Raw genomic sequence first — 20128 nt, forward strand, 5'->3', positions numbered from 1 at the left:
TATTCCCACAAGGTATAAACCGCTTACACTGCCTATTTAGGATGTTCTTAAACATTTCCCATTTATTATCTGTATTCTCATTTCTGAGGATATTGTCCCAGTCTACCAGATTTGCCTTCCTAAAGTTCAATGTTTTTGTGACTCCCTGACAAGTCCCCCTAGTGAAAGACAGGTGAAACTGCACAATATTGTGGTCGCTATTTCCTAAATGCCCAACCACCTGCAGATTTGTTATTCTGTCAGGTCTATTAGATAGTATTAGGTCTAAAAGTGCTGCTCCTCTGGTTGGATTCTGCACCAATTGTGAAAGATAATTTTTCTTGGTTATTAGCAGAAACCTGTTGCCTTTATGGGTTTCACAGGTTTCTGTTTCCCAGTTAATATCCGGGTAGTTAAAGTCCCCCATAACCAGGACCTCATTATGGGTTGCAGCTTCATCTATCTGCTTTAGAAGTAGACTTTCCATGCTTTCTGTTATATTTGGGGGTTTGTAACAGACCCCAATGAGAATTTTGTTACCATTTTTCCCTCCATGAATTTCAACCCACATGGACTCGACATCCTCATTCCCTTCGCTAATATCCTCCCTTAAAGTGGACTTTAGACAAGACTTTACATAGAGACAAACCCCTCCTCCTCTCCGATTTTTACGATCCTTTCTAAACAGACTGTAACCCTGTAAGTTAACTGCCCAGTCATAGCTTTCATCTAACCATGTCTCGGTTATTCCCACTATGTCAAAGTTACCTGTAGATATTTCTGCTTCTAGTTCTTCCATCTTGTTTGTCAGGCTTCTGGCGTTTGCGAGCATGCAGTTTAGAGGATTTTGTTTTGTTCCAATCTCCTCACTGTGGATTGTTTTAGAAATGTTCTTACCTCCCTTCTGAGTATGTTTTCCTGGGTCGTCTTTGTTCGAGTCTAATGTTTTTCTTCCCGTCCCCTCTTCTTCTAGTTTAACGCCCTCCTGATGAGTGTAGCGAGTCTTCTGGCGAATGTGTGTTTCCCAGGTTTGTTGAGGTGTAGTCCGTCTCTGGCAAGGAGTCCATCATACCAGTAATTTACACCGTGGTCCAGGAATCCAAATCCTTGTTGTCTGCACCATCGTCTTAGCCAGTTGTTTGCATCAAGGATCCTGTTCCATCTCCTGGTGCCATGCCCGTCTACTGGAAGGATAGAAGAAAAAACTACCTGTGCATCCAGTTCCTTTACTTTCTTCCCCAACTCTTCAAAGTCCTTGTAGATTGTCGGTAGGTCCTTCCTTGCCGTGTCATTGGTGCCAACATGTATCAGAAGAAATGGGTGGACGTCCTTGGAGCTGAAGAGCTTTGGTATCCTATCGGTCACATCCTTGATCATCGCACCTGGAAGGCAGCATACTTCTCTTGCAGTTATGTCCGGTCTGCAGATGGCTGCTTCGGTGCCTCTCAGTAGTGAGTCTCCCACCACCACCACTCTTCGTTGCTTCTTGGCTGTACTTTTTGCTGTCACTTGTTGCTGTGTGCCCTTTTCTTTTTTGCTTGCTGGTATTGCTTCATTCTTAGGTGTGCCATCTTCATCCTCTACAAAGATTTGATATCGGTTCTTCAGTTGTGTGGTTGGTGATTTCTCCATGGTCTTCTTGCTTCTTTTGGTCACATGCTTCCACTCATCTGCTTTTGGAGGTTCTCTGACACTTTTTGCACCTTCTGTGACCAGTAGAGATGCTTCTGTTCTGTCTAGAAAGTCTTCATTCTCTTTGATGAGTTTCAAAGTTGCTATTCTTTCTTCCAGACCCCGCACCTTTTCTTCTAAAAGGGCCACTAGTCTACACTTCTGACAGGTGAAATTGGATTCTTCTTCTGGTCGATCTGTGAACATGTAGCACATGCTGCAGCTCACCATGTAGGTTGTCACATCTGCCATGTTGCTCCTAGATCCTGCTGACTTGCTGTGTGTTTTCCTTCTTGTGTAATCTACTCAGCCAAGCTCTCTTGCAATAATGTCCTACAGGCAAAAATTCGGCGCGCGGTTTGGTGATGCTTTCGAAGCAGCTGGTCCCGGCTGTACCCAACGATCTTCTAGCTTAGGGAGACTTCGCTTCTCCCAGAAGGCACCTGGAATATGCAAATTAGCCTCCTGAAGCTTGAATCCCTGGTTTGGTGATGCTTTCGAAGCAGCTGGTCCCGGCTGTACCCAACGATCTTCTAGCTTAGGGAGACTTCGCTTCTCCCAGAAGGCACCTGGAATATGCAAATTAGCCTCCTGAAGCTTGAATCCCTGGTTTGGTGATGCTTTCGAAGCAGCTGGTCCCGGCTGTACCCAACGATCTTCTAGCTTAGGGAGACTTCGCTTCTCCCAGAAGGCACCTGGAATATGCAAATTAGCCTCCTGAAGCTTGAATCCCTGGTTTGGTGATGCTTTCGAAGCAGCTGGTCCCGGCTGTACCCAACGATCTTCTAGCTTAGGGAGACTTCGCTTCTCCCAGAAGGCACCTGGAATATGCAAATTAGCCTCCTGAAGCTTGAATCCCTGGTTTGGTGATGCTTTCGAAGCAGCTGGTCCCGGTTGTACCCAACGATCTTCTAGCTTAGGGAGACTTCGCTTCTCCCAGAAGGCACCTGGAATATGCAAATTAGCCTCCTGAAGCTTGAATCCCTGGTTTGGTGATGCTTTCGAAGCAGCTGGTCCCGGCTGTACCCAACGATCTTCTAGCTTAGGGAGACTTCGCTTCTCCCAGAAGGCACCTGGAATATGCAAATTAGCCTCCTGAAGCTTGAATCCCTGGTAGGACTACTGCAACCTCCTACTCTCTGGACTCCCCTCTAGCACTCTGGCACCACTCCAATCCATCCTACACTCTGCTGCCCGATTAATCCACCTGTCACCCCGCTATTCCCCAGCCTCTCCCCTGTGTCAATCCCTTCACTGGCTTCCTATCGCCCAGAGACTCCAGTTCAAAACCCTCACACTGACATACAAAGCCATCCACAACCTGTCTCCTCCATACATCTGTGACATGGTCTCCCGGTACCTACCTACACGCGACCTCCGATCCTCCCAAGACCTCCTTCTCTACTCCCCTCTCATCTCTTCTTCCCATAACCGCATCCAAGACTTCTCCCGTGCTTCCCCCATACTCTGGAACTCTCTACCCCAACACATCAGACTTGCGCCTACCATAGAAACATTCAAAAAGAACCTGAAGACTCATCTCTTCCGACAAGCCTACAGCCTACAGTGATCCTCAACCTACTGAACAGCTGCACAGCCAGCTCTTCCCTCTCCTAGTGTATCCTCACCCACCCCCTGCAGACTGTGAGCCCTCGCGGGCAGGGTCCTCCCTCCTTATGTACTCGTGTGCCTTGTTATCTGCTCATGTTTAATGTATTTGTCTATATTTGCCCCGTATTCACATGTAAAGCGCCATGGAATAATAAAAAGTTATAATTCCTAACCCCTTCCTCCAATTACGATGTGAATCCCCTCAAATTAAAGTTGAGAGTCGGCACTGTTATCCCAGATTATATAACTTTATCTTGAATATGTTTTGGTAAACTGATAAAATGGCCAAACTTTTGTCACTATCCAAATAGTTTTTTACCTCACTGTATATCAACATCACCCAGAATCCTCCAGTGTAAACTGTAGCATTTCCCAGCAGTCACCTCTCCAGTCAGCAGCTCTGTGATCTCGTTGGTGAGATCTAGGATCTTCTCAGGCATCGGGGAGTGTGGGGCTTCTGTGATGGGGCTCTCACTCCTGCTCCTTCTTCCGGATACATGGAGATGGATGATGGGAGTCACACAGTCACCTGATGTCTTCTCTATGGTGTAATCCTGTATATGGAGAGATGTTGATGAATATTACACATAAGGAAACATAAGAGCATGACATTTTAGGCTATGTGCACATGTTGCGGATTTGTGTGCGGATTTTTCCGCTCAGCTTTTGAAAAATCAGCAGGTAAAACACACTGCGTTTTACCTGCAGATTTAACCTACGTTTTACCACCTGCGGATTCCTATAAAGGAACAGGTGTAAAACGCTGTGGAATCTGCACAAAGAATTGACATGCTGCAGAAAATACAATGCAGTGTTTCCCCGCTGTATTTTCCGCAGCATATGCACTGCAGATTTTGTTTTCCATAGGTTTACATGGTACTGTAAAGTAAACAGGATGGAAAACTGCTGTGAATCCGCAGCGTACAATCCGCTGTGGATCCGCAGGCAAATCCGCAACATGTGCACATACCCTCAAGGCTCGTCACAGCAGCTGCTCATACATCTCAGCAGGAGAGCTCATGTGGCACTGACTACCTGGATTACTCCTTGCTTTTTTTGGGAGGTCCGAGGACCCTGGTAGTTGGAGATCGAGAGTCAACCAAACGTTGCTGCCAGTGGTTTGGTGGTGGTGCTGTCTGGGCCGCTCTGTCAGCAGTGTGCTGGATACAGCCGTGAGGGGTGAAGATAGAAAGATACAGGCAGACAGTGATACAGGAGACTCTTCTATGGAATCCAACTTGGATATAGAATCCAAGGTAGAACTGGAACAAAACCTGGTAACTTCTCAGAGGATAACGGGAAACCCTCTGAAAGACATCCTATTAACTATATAAACAATGGGTGTTTGCAAAAAATACTTCTGCAATTACGTCACTGGGGGTCTATCCATAAGATCTATTAACAAAAGGGAAGAGGATGAAGGAGATGATGTTGATGAGGAATCTCAAAGGTTAAGACCAAGTTTCTTCTCTACTAAAGGAATTTAGTTTTCTGAAGACTGACAAAGTGACCGACTTGGAAGATCAATGTTCTTCTGAACATTAGATGTACAGATCTTCTTGAGGGACCAGAGGGTCAGGACTACATGATATTTATATCAGGACTGGATGGGAGAAATAACTTAGTGTTAAAGAAATGGTTACTCTTCATCTTCAAATAACAGAAAAATAACAGAATAACTGAAAAATAAGTATTGTGCAAGATGTTACCATCTGGGTCTCCTTTAGCACGATTTCCTGGACATTCCACATAGTAGTGGTCAATTTTTCTCAGAAATGTCAAGGACAAAAGTTGTTTTTGTCTAGATTATCGATATGTGTCTGTTTTTGTCTGTATCCACCCAAAAATCCTGAATATTCAGCCAAAATCTCAAACACGCAGACATGTGCAAAGCACCCCCCACATTCTTTTTATGCAATCTATCTTGTGTCCCAGGATGTGTATGACAACCCATCGTATAATCTATATTCTTGCCAATTTATTATGTAACCCTATATTTCCTTTTGATCTTGGGGCTTTAAAAGCCCAGCCCTAAAAATAAAGAAGAGAGACTATTTGGACAGACAACGAGCGTGTGTCGCTCTGATTATTGCTTCATCGCTTGGGTACCTAAGACACAGAATACCTGAGTAGGTTAGAAATCCCTTCTCTAACACTTATCCTTGTTTATATGAATTACATGAAGGAGTTAGCAGGAGACATTACTTTGTTACTTGTGGTGGAGTTGGATTCTCCTGGTTGAGCACTTCAGTGAGGGGATGGATTCAGGAAAGTGATCACTGGAGAGTTTTTATTTTATTAAGGATGAAATTAGGGGCAAAAACTAAAAAGAATGGAAATATTTTATAAATACACAACTGACTACAGAAACTACTGAGGTCGCACAGATCCTTACAGTTTAGGTCCAGAGATGAGAGCTCTGCCAGACGATTAGAAAGGCAAAGAAAAAACAACTCATCCCAGCACCATGATCGTTACGTGCCAAAGAGCTGCGATGGCATCTGGAGCCGAACGATATCCACTAGGTCTGACATGTACAGAAGCATGAAGTATGCACACCTAAGGATGAGGCCCTACCAGTAAGCAAAGAAGAAAACGGCACACAGCCACACCCTCAAGTGACAACAAAAAGTACAGCCAAGAAGCGAAGAAGAGTGGTGGTGGTGGGAGACTCAAAACTGAGAGGCACAGAAGCAGCCATCTGCAGACCGGACATAACCGCAAGAGAAGTATGCTGCCTTCCAGGTGCGAAGATCAAGGATATCACTGATAGGATACCAAAGCTCATCAGTTCCAGGGATGTCCTCCCATTTCTTCTGATACTTGCTGGCACCAATGACACGGCAAGGAAGGACCTACCGACAATCTGCAAGGACTTTGAAGAGTTGGGGAAGAAAGTAAAGGAACTGGATGCACAGGTAGATTTTTCTTCTATCTTTCCAGTAGACGGACATGGCACCAGGAGATGGAACAGGATCCATGATGCAAACTGGCTAACAGTTGCAGACAACAAGGATTCGGATTCCTGGATAACGGTGTGAATTACCTGAACGACGGACTCCTCGCCAGAGACAGACTACACCTCAACAAACCTGATAAACACTCTTCGCCAGAAGACTCGCTACACTCATCAGGAGGGCGTTAAACTAGAAGAAGAGGGGACGGGAAGAAAAACATTAGACAAGAACATGAAGCCAGAAAATATACTGATGAAGGATATGAGGTGCGGCAAAGAAGACCCAAGACAACATACTCGGAAAAAAATTTCTAAAACAATCCACACGGAGGAGATTGGAACAAAACAAAACGCCAGAAGCCTGACAAACGAGATGGAAGAACTAGAATCAGAAATATCTACAGGTAACTATGACATAGTGGAAATAACCGAGACATGGTTAGATGAAAGCTATGACTGGGCAGTTAACTTACAGGGTTACAGTCTGTTCAGAAAGGATCAAAAAATCGGAGAGGAGGAGGGGTTTGTCTGTATGTAAAGTCTCGTCTCAAGTCCAATTTAAGGGAGGATATTAGTGAAGGGAATGAGGATGTCGAGTCCATATGGGTCGAAATCCATCTTCGGTTCCATCTTGCAGGTAAGCTCCTTCCAAAGCCTTAATTAGTTGGTGCTTGGTCAGTCCTTTATAGCAGACTCCTTATTCACGGGCTTTTGTTTGTAAACTCCCCACAGTCCAGTTCCTGTATCCTGAGGTTCTGGTTCCATACATTGATGAGTCACTGTCCTCCATTCCTTCTGCTCTGACTCCACTACTTGCCACCAATTTGTGACTGGGTATGCAACAGAGCAGAAACAGAGACCAAACAGATAAACAATCCATCAAGATTTATTGGAACAGGGAACTGGGACAACGCAAATGAAAGTAATTCTGCAGCATCTACAATGAGTCCACAGAAAGGGAGTAGATCTGGGGGCACCACCCGGCAATCCGACGCCAAGGAAATAGCAATAGTCCTTGAGTGAATTCAATAGATCCAGCAGATGAGGGGCACAACACAGTCCCACGTGGCTGCTTCCAACAATACACAAGGTCACAGGGATCTCGCCTCAGCCTAAGATCCCAGCCCTTTGCAAGTCACCACACAATTGAATCAGCCAACAAATTAGTCTATTGTTCTGTGTCCTGGGATCCACCCCTCCATGGGGGAGGGCTCCCACCTACTCATTGTTGACTCCAGCCTGATTACATGGCAGTCCAGGGACATAGGCCGGGGGAGGGACACGCTGTTACAAGGTGTCACGATATGGTATGAAATATCATAAGTAGTTCTCTTGCTAGCCTGCGTGGGCTAAGCCCCCCTTCTTGGAGTGATGCTGCAACAGTTTGTAGCTTCAAATTCCTGACTTTCAACTCCCAAGCCCCCCTTCCCTTTCACTCAGCCAAGAGCTGCTTTGCCAATGTACTGGGGGGAGTTTTATGGCCGAAAGGTATTTACGACCAGGTTAGAATCTTCCTCTAGCTGGAACTGGAAAATGGCTCCAAAATTCATGAAAGATTCTTTGTTTGGTTTTTGTACGATGATATGCACAATGTTTACGTTAAGAACACGAAAATATATATTCGTATTCCCACTCGGTGTATCTACCCATTCCTTGAAACTCAGGCTTCTAACTCCGTCTGGTAAAGAAACACTGTTGTTTGATATACTATGTGCTACTGTCTGGAGTATATATGGATCCTCTTTGTTGTTTTGTTACTCATGTATATTGAGCTTAGATCCCAGCTTCCATCCGTTCGTTATCCACTGTATTTATATTGTTATCTGTAATGGTCTATCTCTCATCGTGACATGCTGTCCTACATTCGGTATTTGTTTATATTAGTCTTTTCCACTGTTCGTCCTGTAATTACTCATACCGCTACTGCCATTCTGCCCATCCCTGCGTCTTTTGCCATGGACGCACTGTGGTGCGGGTGCTCCGCCCCCTGCGGTCGGTCTGTAGCTTGGTCACGTGGGGCCCCATGTGCTCCGGCGTCAGCTGACCGGGCGGTGACGTACCTGCACGCCGCGGTTGCTGTCATGGTAACGTTTCCTTACTTCCGGGGTGTGAGCGTCCCTCAGGTTTTTAGTGGACGCGGCAGCGTCATGATGTGCTGGTATGGTCGTTGCTATAACGACGTACTGGCGACGCCCCCCTACTTCCGGCGCTACATCGCTGTGGGCTCTGGGCCTGTTGCTATTGCAGCGTGGTTTTTTACTTCCGGTTGGTGCGGTTACATTCCCACTATATAAGACGGCACATGTGGACTATCGGCACGCCCCCTGAGGAAGGTTTATATAACCGAAACGCGCGTCGGGGTCAGCGGTGTACGGCGTGGTGACGGGCACATATACTTGGGTATGTTTTTTACGTCTGTTTACATGCTATATTGCAATATGCCCTATATCCTTGTGTCATTTGAATAAGCCGACTATGGCTATATATCTGGCTACGCTGTGACATGTTTATTTCACCTATGCATTGTCCATTTATACTATTGAGATATGCCATCCACGGCTCTTAGTGGGCACGTTCTGTGCTGCACTGTTGCATGTTCCCCCATGTTCCCCCTTTACCTGTTTTTATCTTATTATCTTTAATAAAGTACTACTTACTATTTTGGACATAAAAGCTGTTGTTGGTGCTTTTTGGTTTGGTCTCAGTGTAATGTTGCAGCTTGTCCTGCCTACGTCCATATTAGTGGTGGGGACTATTATTTCGTTCCATTGTTGGACCATATATATAGTTATCCTTTCCCCACATGTTTAGGATGTCATTTGTTGTGTATTCGTCTGGTAAAGAAGTAGAGTTTTCTCTGTAAATATGTATCCCAGATAGGACATATTTGATCTCATTAGCATGCTCACGTTAATCCGAGATGAATGATGGGTTTGTTAGGACTATGACATGTTTTGTAGCGGAGTTATCGAAATTAGATATAGATTAGAATAAAATGAGTTAACTGAAGAGGTAGGAGGGACGAGGTGATCCAACCCCTTTCTGGGATGTTACAGGCTTGGCTATAACTGTCTGCACACATCCCCAGCTCTTTCTTGTCCTATTTTCCTGGAATAGCTGAGCACATCCCATGAGCTGGGACGTATGGAAAACTGCCCTAGCCTGGGTGCCTGCCATGCTTTGAACATGTGAGTGTTATCTTTTCTCCTTTATTCCCTTTATGTTATAATTACCCGTGTACATATTTGCAATTGTCTCATTTGTAACATCTTTATAAAATATTTTTGATAAAGCACTGCCTAACTTTTATGGAATATAATATTTAATATTAGTTCGTTCTCCTGTTCTAAACCGTACCCTAAGTCTTCTGAAGGGAAATACGCTACTGTTGTGTTGGGTTAGCTTCGGACCCGTTTAATCGAAGCTGGTGGCAGTGATACCGTGTGCAGACTGTTGAGTGATGCTGTAGCGGCTGCGGCGTTGATAATTATTGTTCCTGCCTGAGTGGGAGTAGTTATCGCGTCGCTGCAGCGTGCCCAATAGCCAGTACATAGCAGGCAGCCTTTCTGGCGACGAATTACCCAGGGTGCAGTACCTAATCTGACCTGAGAGTAAGGGGGGCGCCAGAGAGCTGCAAGTGTTAAGTGGAACTGTAAGCGGGATATACATAAATCCCTGCAGTTTGTGGTATAATGAAAGCAGTGGGATACCTAGAATAAGCCCCTGCTGTAAACCAAGAGGTCAATAGCCTTGTGTGTGGTTTCTCATCACATTGTTAGCAGTGGAGGGATAACTAAGATAAGCCCCCCTGCACATGTGATAGCCATCTGTTGGCCCAAAGCCACCCCGACCCGTGACGTAGGGGTGACGGTCACGGTGTGAATTGTGACAAATTGGTGGCAGCGGTCAGGGGATTCCTGACACAAGGTGAAAGAAAGAAATCTGCATTTCTCACTAGGTTTCCTCGAGATGAATCTGTGAAGAATGAATACGGTGCTGAGCTGTCCGAGAACAGAGGAGCAGTTGGACAAGTCACCACCAGAGAAAGCTGTAAAACCACTGGAATGTCCTCTATTCACATGGGAAGAAGGCGTCAGTGTAAATCCACGGCTCCTTCAGACGTCCCTGATGGATCTCGTGTACATTGTGCTTATATTCAGAACAGAAAGGTGAAACAACAATGAAATAACACCGTGCCACACGACAAGTGCAAAACTACAGAGCTTGTGCCGAGAGGGGACGCTTATTTACAGCTCTTCTAACACCATGGAATATTATAATAAAATCTGCACTCCAGTGCAAAGTATCGGAAATACTCATGTGAAAAAAGGCTCAAAATGCAGCAGGTCTCGTTACTCGACATTTCCAGAGCACGCTCGGGTGTCCTCCGAGTATTTTTTAGTGCTCAGAGTTTTAGTTTTTTTCACCTCAGCTGAATAATTTACATCTGTTAGCCAGCATAAGTACATGTGGGGGTTGCCTGGTTGCTAGGGAATCCCCACATCTAATCAAGCTGGCTAATAGCTGTAAATCATCCAGCTGAGGTGATGAAAACTAAATCTCCGAATACTAAAAAATACTCGGAGGTCACCAGAGCTTGCTCGAGAAATCTCAAGTAACGAGTATATTCGCTCATCACTAGTAAACACCATAAAGGTGAATTAAAAACCAACAAACTGAACATTTTTGTTGGTAGCAACACTGAGAAAAGAATGGATCCTTCAAGCCAAGACAGGAAACCAACAGAATAAAAGAACGATGAAAGAGCCACAATGCCATATTATATATTTATTCAATGAATCATGTTCGCCTTCTCTGTCGAGGAGGATGCAAGTGCTGTTGTAGAGTGACCCCTCAGTTCATCTGGAACTGCCCTATCACTTATGGAACATGGTAGACAGGAAAGGCGGCACTCTACTCTGTCCCATGAAAATGTATTTTATTGCAAAATCATTGAAAAATGGATGCAGGAGAATGCAGGTGCAAAAGACTGGCGATGGTAATTTCCACACAATGGTGCTTCAACAGCTCCAAATGGTTGGATTCTGCCAAGGTACCATTGTACGCACGATAGAATTATAGAAGAGTTTACCTCTTCACTCAGCAGATAATAGAAATATAGAAGAGTTTACCTCTCCACTCAGCAGATAATAGAAATATAGAAGAGTTTACCTCTCCACTCAGCAGATAATAATAGAAATATAGAAGAGTTTACCTCTCCGCTCAGCAGATAATAATAGAAATATAGAAGAGTTTACCTCTCCACACAGCAGATAATAATAGAAATATAGAAGAGTTTACCTCTCCACACAGCAGATAATAATAGAAATATAGAAGAGTTTACCTCTCCACACAGCAGATAATAATAGAAATATAGAAGAGTTTACCTCTCCACTCAGCAGATAATAATAGAAATATAGAAGAGTTTACCTCTCCACACAGCAGATAATAATAGAAATATAGAAGAGTTTACCTCTCCACTCAGCAGATAATAGTAATATAGAAGAGTTTACCTCTCCACTCAGCAGATAATAGAAATATAGAAGAGTTTACCTCTCCACTCAGCAGATAATAGAAATATAGAAGAGTTTACCTCTCCACTCAGCTAATAATAGAAATATAGAAGAGTTTACCTCTCCACTCAGCAGATAATAGAAATATAGAAAAGTTTACCTCTCCGCTCAGCAGATAATAGAAATATAGAAGAGTTTACCTCTCCACTCAGCAGATAATAATAGAAATATAGAAGAGTTTACCTCTCCACTCAGCAGATAATAATAGAAATATAGAAGAGTTTACCTCTCCACTCAGCAGATAATAGAAATATAGAAGAGTTTACCTCTCCACTCAGCAGATAATAATAGAAATATAGAAGAGTTTACCTCTCCACTCAGCAGATAATAATAGAAATATAGAAGAGTTTACCTCTCCACTCAGTAGATAATAATAGAAATATAGAAGAGTTTACCTCTCCGCTCAGCAGATAATAATAGAAATATAGAAGAGTTTACCTCTCCACTCAGCAGATAATAATAGAAATATAGAAGAGTTTACCTCTCCACTCAGCAGATAATAATAGAAATATAGAAGAGTTTACCTCTCCACTCAGCAGATAATAATAGAAATATAGAAGAGTTTACCTCTCCACTCAGCAGATAATAATAGAAATATAGAAGAGTTTACCTCTCCACTCAGCAGATAATAGAAATATAGAAGAGTTTACCTCTCCACACAGCAGATAATAATAGAAATATAGAAGAGTTTACCTCTCCACACAGCAGATAATAATAGAAATATAGAAGAGTTTACCTCTCCACTCAGCAGATAATAATAGATATATAGAAGAGTTTACCTCTCCACTCAGCAGATAATAATAGAAATATAGAAGAGTTTACCTCTCCGCTCAGCAGATAATAGAAATATAGAAGAGTTTACCTCTCCACACAGCAGATAATAATAGAAATATAGAAGAGTTTACCTCTCCACTCAGCAGATAATAGAAATATAGAAGAGTTTACCTCTCCACACAGCAGATAATAATAGAAATATAGAAGAGTTTACCTCTCCACACAGCAGATAATAATAGAAATATAGAAGAGTTTACCTCTCCGCTCAGCAGATAATAGAAATATAGAAGAGTTTGCCTCTCCGCTCAGCAGATAATAATAGAAATATAGAAGAGTTTACCTCTCCACTCAGCAGATAATAGAAATATAGAAGAGTTTACCTCTCCACTCAGCAGATAATAATAGGAATATAGAAGAGTTTACCTCTCCACTCAGTAGGTAATAATAGAAATATAGAAGAGTTTACCTCTCCACTCAGCAGATAATAGAAATATAGAAGAGTTTACCTCTCCACTCATCAGATAATAGAAATATAGAAGAGTTTACCTCTCCACTCAGCAGATAATAATAGAAATATAGAAGAGTTTACCTCTCCGCTCAGCAGATAATAATAGAAATATAGAAGAGTTTACCTCTCCACTCAGCAGATAATAGAAATATAGAAGAGTTTACCTCTCCACTCAGCAGATAATAATAGAAATATAGAAGAGTTTACCTCTCCGCTCAGCAGATAATAATAGAAATATAGAAGAGTTTACCTCTCCACTCAGCAGATAATAATAGAAATATAGAAGAGTTTACCTCTCCACTCAGCAGATAATAATAGAAATATAGAAGAGTTTACCTCTCCACTCAGCAGATAATAATAGAAATATAGAAGAGTTTACCTCTCCACTCAGCAGATAACAATCTATAATATAACGCTGGGAGCGTCACTCTGTCCGAAGCCTTAATAGACTGCGCATGCGCGACGCTCCCAGCGTTACATTATAGATGCAGGGGGTCGGGAGTGCGGGGAGATGCCGCCGAGATCAGGCGGTCTGGAGCACGGGGGTCGGGAGTACGCGGAGATGCCGCCGAGAGCAGGCGGTCTGGAGCACGGGGGCGCCGTATGTGCGCCCGGCACAGAAAGTTTTTACTTACGCCAGTTCCGGCGCCATTGTCTTTCTCCTCCTGGTGCCGGAATCGGCGCCTGCGCAGTACGGCGCTTTCCGGCGCCATTTTATTGAAGACACACTGCAGTGTCTTCAATAAAATGGCGCCGGAAAGCGCATACTGCGCAGGCGCCAATTCCGGCACCAGGAGGAGAAAGACAATGGCGCCGGAACTAGCGTAAGTTACAAATTGCTGTGCCATGAGGCTGTGGCACCTCATGCCACAGCCATTTGTTACTTACGGCATTTCCGCCGCCATTCTCTTTCTCCTCCTGGTGCCGGAATCGGCGCCTGCGCAGTACGCGCTTTCCGGCGCCATTTTATTGAAGACACACTGCAGTGTCTTCAATAAAATGGCGCCGGAAAGCGCATACTGCGCAGGCGCCAATTCCGGCACCAGGAGAAGCAAGACAATGGTGCCGGAACTGGCGTAAGTTACAAATTGCTGTGCCATGAGGCTGTGGCACCTCATGCCACAGCCATTTGTTACTTACGGCATTTTCGCCACCATTCTCTTTCTCCTCCGGGTGCCGGAATCGGCGCCTGCGCAGTAAGCGCTTTCCGGCGCCATTTTATTGAAGACACAGTGCAGTGTCTTCAATAAAATGGCGCCGGAAAGCGCTTACTGCGCAGGCGCCGATTCCGGCACCAGGAGGAGAAAGAGAATGGCGGCGCAACAGATTCAGGTAGCGTCTTCACCTGATCCCGCCGTCATTTCTTTTAGGCCCCCTGACTCCGGGCAATGAATGGCCCCCTCTTCTCCCGCAATCTCCCGCAATCGGCGCATGCGCAGTTCGCGCTTTTCACCGCCATTTTGTGGTACACCTCAGTGTCTCTTCAAGACAATGGCGGCGGAAAGTGCAGACTGCGCAGGCGCCGATTCCTGAAGCACCAGTCTGCTCCATTTTCTTTAATGCTGCAGTCTATCTTCTGCCATCACTCATTTAGTGAGCATTGTTCCATTATTTGCTTCACTACTGCTGTGCCTCTTCAAAAAATTGTCCCCCTGAAAGTTGTCCCCTTGAAAGTGTTCTGCCATCGGTTATTTACTGAACATATTTACATTATTTACTTCAATTCTGCAGTGTGTCTTCAACAAAATTTCCCCCTGACAGTATCTTCTGCCATCGCTTATTTAGTGACTTTGTATTTCTGACATCACATTATTTTTACAAAAGTTTTGCAAGTTATTCGCCTCATATTTTCATAATAATGCCCTCCAAACGCAAACAAGTTCTTTCTCATGAGGAAACTCAGGTCAAAAAACAAAAAAGGGCAGAGGCTCAAAAGGTTCGTAGAAGTAGACTTAAAAAACAGCACATTACGTTGCAGCGTGAAAAAAACAGTGTTAGAAAAAAGGCTGCCCGTCATAATCTCACCAAAATACAACAACAACAAATCCGCAAAGCTGACGCTGAAAGGCATAAGTCTGCTCTACACTGCATGACAGAACATGATCTTCACCAGCATCGCAAAACCAATGCTCACACAAAAAGAGTAGCACGTGCTAAACAACCTGCCCGCTGGGGTAAGAATGTCAGATTTCGCAACACTGCTTTGCTTGATCAAAACTTCAATGAAAATGACATTGAACCATGCTATCTTGGCCCAATGAACAACATATGCTCATTTTGTTATGCCAAACATTTCCAGAATGAAATTACAACTAACTGTTGTCATAATGGAACTATCATACTGGAAGAAGTACGAATGCATTCATATATTACTAATTGCATGATGAGACTGGAACCAAACTCCAAGAATTTTATGGAAAACATAAGATCATACAATAGTGCTAACGCTTTTGCATCAATGGGCGCACAAATTGACCAATCAATTCACAAGCGATCAGGTCCTTTCTGTTACAGAATCCATGGGCAAATTTACCATGCAACATCTGCGTTGCACCCTAACCAAGGTGAATCACCAACATACGCCCAGTTATATATTCTGGATTCAGCTCAAGCCTTGAATGAAAGAATGAAAAATCCAAACAACAGTGGATGCATTCATAATGTTATGGAAAAGCTACAAACAATTCTCGAAGATATCAATCCTTTCTCCAGACAATACAAAAATATGTTGCTTTTTGAACAAGAAGAATTACTAAAAGCAAATCTGGAAAACAGAATGCCTATTGAATATAGCATGACTTTCATTAGAAACAAAGTAAATACTATGCACCCCGGCAGAATCAATGCTCCAACTGCCAGTGGGGAAATTGCTGCCATTTTCCACAGCGCAGATGGTGCACCCCCAGAAAACCGTGACATTACCATTCATCCAAAAAGTGGCATTTTGCAAAATATACCTATTCTAAGTAGGCTCTGTGACCCAATGTGCTATCCTTTGCTTTTCCCTTATGGGGACTCTGGGTGGACTACAGAACTAAAAAAAAAAGATGGTCGAGGAAATGTGACTCAACTTCAATGGTATGCATACCACTTTGCCATTCGTGATGGTACTTTTAACCAGTTCCTTAATGCTGGAAAGCTGACACACCAATTTATGGTTGATGCCTATTGCAAAACTGAAGCTAACCGTTTGAATTGGGTGCGCAAAAATCAAAATACGATAAGAGCTGAAGAATATGATGTCCTTCAACAATTCATTACCAACCGCAATTTCATGGACATAGATATTCTGCCTGGAAAAAAAATCATATTGCCATCAACTTTCCAAGGAAGTCCCAGGAATATGGCACAAAACTACCAAGATGCCATGGCAATGGTCAGGAAATATGGCAAACCAGACCTATTTGTAACTGTAACGTGCAATCCAAAATGGAAGGAAATTAAAGATAATTTGCTGCCCAATCAGCAACCATGCGACAGGCCGGATTTAGTAGCACGAGTCTTTAACATGAAGCTAAAATTGCTACTTGGAGACTTAACCACACACCACAGATTTGGAAGTGTTAATGGTATGGTGTATGTAATCGAGTTCCAAAAAAGAGGTCTCCCTCATGGACACATATTGGTATTTATGGCCCCGGAATACAAAGCATGGGATAAAGAACGAATTGACAAAATTGTTTGTGCAGAGCTCCCACACAAAGACACTCATCCAAAGCTTTATGAATCTGTAACATCTTGCATGATACACGGTCCATGTGGTCCACTTAATCCTAATGCACCATGCATGGACAATGGAAACTGTACTAAAGGCTTTCCCAAAGATTTCTGTTCTGAAACTAATAGCAATGTAAATGGATACCCTAAATACCAACGTCGGGATGATAACAACTTTGTTACACTTGGTGGAAACAAGATTGATAATAGATGGCTTGTGCCTTACAATCCTTATCTTTCCTTAAAATACAATGCCCACATAAACGTTGAGATTGGCAGTTCTATACAAAGTGTTAAATATTTGTTCAAATACGTTTAGAAAGGGCATGATTGTGCAAATATCCAGTTTGTTACTTCTGGCACAGAACAAGAAGCTACGATTGAATGGGATGAAGTAAAAAATTACTTAGAAACTCGATATGTAAGTGCGCCTGAAGCATGCTGGAGACTCAGGGAATATAAAATGCATCATCAAACTGATCATGTGGAAAGATTAAATGTCCACCTTGAACACAAGCAGACAATATGCTTCACACCAGGTAAAGAAGCTGAAGCTGTGCAGCAGAAAAACAACAAGTCTAAACTTCTTGCTTGGTTTAAACTGAATCGAGAAGATCCTAATGCCCAACAATATTTATACATTGAAATCCCTGAACATTACACATGGGATGATAAAAATTGTATATGGAAACCACGTAGCAAAGGTCATAAAACCACAATTGGCAGAATGTTTAACGTTAGCCCATTAGAGAGAGAAAAATACTTTCTCCGAATTCTCCTTCTCAATGTTAAAGGCGCTACATCTTTTGAGGATCTCAGAACAACTGACGGCATCTGTTTTCCTACGTTCCAAGAAGCATGTATTGCAAGAGGATTAACTGACGATGGCTCTGAATGGGATACTTGCCCAATTAGACAATTGTTTGCATTTATTTGCATCATGTGTGAGCCATCTAATGCCGCTGCATTGTTTGAAAGGCACAAGAAAAATCTCATGGAAGACTATACCACATGTTTCCCTCATGTAGAAAAGGCCCTCTATATGACATTACATGAAATAGAGTCTGTGTTACGGACACATGGAAAGTCATTACAAGATTTTGGCCTACAACTTCCTGTTGGCAAGTACGATGATCCAATCAATTCTGGCAAATATTACGACCCTGTTGCGGAAAAGGATTTGTTTCAGAAGAAATTCCACATGTTAAATCCAGGACAACTAAAGGCTTTCGAAAAAATCAAAGAAGCTTATCATAATCCCAATTTAGAAAAACGCTTATTTTTTATTGATGGACCGGGTGGAAGTGGTAAAACATTCTTATATAATACAATCATGCATTACGTTCGAAGCAAAAATGAATTAGTCTTGCCATGTACATTTACAGGTATTGCTGCCACTTTGCTGGAGGGAGGCAGAACTTCACATAATCTTTTCAAACTGCCTATACCAATTAATGAAACGTCCATGTGCAATATTCGTCATGGCAGCAATACTGCTAAGGAGTTGAAAAGTGCCACACTCATTATCTGGGACGAAGCTTCTATGGCCCCAGCTCATGCTGTAAATGCAGTTGACACATTCTACAAAGAACTTATGGCTGAAGATCCAAAAGTTCCATCCAAAAAACCCTTCGGAGGTGCAGTGTTTCTTTTTGGTGGAGATTTTCGACAAATTCTTCCTGTTGTACCACATGGCAGCAGAACTGAAATAATTTCAGCATGCATAAAAAACAGCTATTGTTGGAGGAATATTGAAGTCCTTAAATTGGAACAAAACATGCGTGCCAATGAAAACAATGTACCCGAAGAACATCAAGGCTTTTCACAATGGCTTTTAAACCTTGGAGATGGAAAACTTCAAGAACCAGGACTAGAGGAAGGTATTTTTGAAATTCCTTCTGTCTGCATAGAAAATGGATGTATTGTTGATGCTGTCTTTCCTCAAGTCATACAAGCAGAAGATGAAAGCATTACAAACCGTGCAATCCTCACTCCAAAAAACGAACATTCACATGAACTGAATGAAAGTGTTCTTAGAAGAATTCAGTCTGAATTGAAATGCTACACAAGTATTGATTCCATTCAGCAAGATCCTGCAAATGCGGAGGAGGCAGCTAACTATCCAATGGAGTTCTTAAACAGCTTAATGCCTGGTGGTATGCCTCCTCATAGATTACATCTGAAAGTTGGAGCAGTAGTCATACTTTTACGAAACCTTAACTCAATAAAAGGTCTTTGCAATGGCACCAGAATGGTTGTAAAACAAATGATGTCAAAAGTCATTGACTGTGAAATTCTCACTGGATCATTTAAAGGTACAAGGGTATTCATTCCCAGAGTTATTCTGGCACCAAGCGATCCTGATCTTCCTTTTACATTAAAACGAAAACAGTTTCCCTTAAGACTTGGTTATGCTATGACCATCAACAAAAGTCAAGGGCAAACACTCGATTCTGTTGGCATATATTTGCCAGCTCCAGCCTTCAGCCATGGCCAACTTTATGTTGCCTTTTCAAGAACAAAATCCTTCCAGCAAGTCAAAGTCAAAGTTTTCGCTACTGATGAACAAGGCAACTTAAAGAAAGACCACAGAGTTTACACCAAAAATGTTGTTTATAAAGAAGTTTTTGCACAATAATTTTTTTTTATCTAATACTTTAATAAAATTTTAAATGTTATATATAATAGTTAATATGTGTCTTTCTGTTCTATGTCTCAATGGGTGACACCTGTGCAGTGTGGTGCCTGTGTAAAAAACGCGTGCATACTGCACTATGATGACATTTTGTGTGTGAACATTACACAGTGTCTTAAAAAAAATGGCACCACATATTGTGAGATATGCACATGTTTACTCAGGTTCTATTTTATATGAGCACCACATCACAACATGGCACCAGCACATACCAGGAATGGGACGTAGGATGACAGCTCCACATCACAAAACGAGGGAGCAGGATGGGAGCAGCACATGACAGGATGCAGGCACAGGATAGAAGCAGCACATGACATAATGTGAGCAGCACATAACAGAATGACAGCATGCAGACGCACTAAACAGGATAAGATCACAGTATAGGGGCTGTACATGACAGAAAATGAACGCAGGATAAGAGCAGCATATGACAGGATGGAGGTGCAAGATGGTAGCAGCACGTAAAGTTAGAACACAGGATGGAGCAGCACATACCAGGATGGAGACCATATACCAATGTAAATGCTCGCCACCCGGGCGTAGAACGGGTTCAATAGCTAGTAGAAATATAGAAGAGTTTACCTCTCCACTCAGCAGATAATAATAGAAATATAGAAGAGTTTACCTCTCCGCTCAGCAGATAA

General features: G+C 42.9%; 1 protein-coding gene across 2 annotated transcripts in view; it reads right to left on the bottom strand.

The window, feature by feature from the left end:
• The window catches only part of LOC138638932 (zinc finger protein 665-like), a 63270-nt gene that overhangs the window by 17561 nt on the left and 25581 nt on the right, over positions 1-20128 (bottom strand). The window contains exon 3 of one of the 2 annotated variants that reach the window (XM_069728685.1): positions 3645-3815. In XM_069728685.1, the coding sequence (XP_069584786.1) occupies positions 3645-3815 (171 nt within the window). Of the gene's footprint in view, positions 1-3580; positions 3816-20128 lie in introns of both variants that reach the window. The other variant, XM_069728686.1, reaches the window with a different exon arrangement.

The sequence above is a fragment of the Ranitomeya imitator genome, chromosome 5, assembly GCF_032444005.1.
Source record: "Ranitomeya imitator isolate aRanImi1 chromosome 5, aRanImi1.pri, whole genome shotgun sequence".
NCBI lineage: Eukaryota > Metazoa > Chordata > Amphibia > Anura > Dendrobatidae > Ranitomeya > Ranitomeya imitator.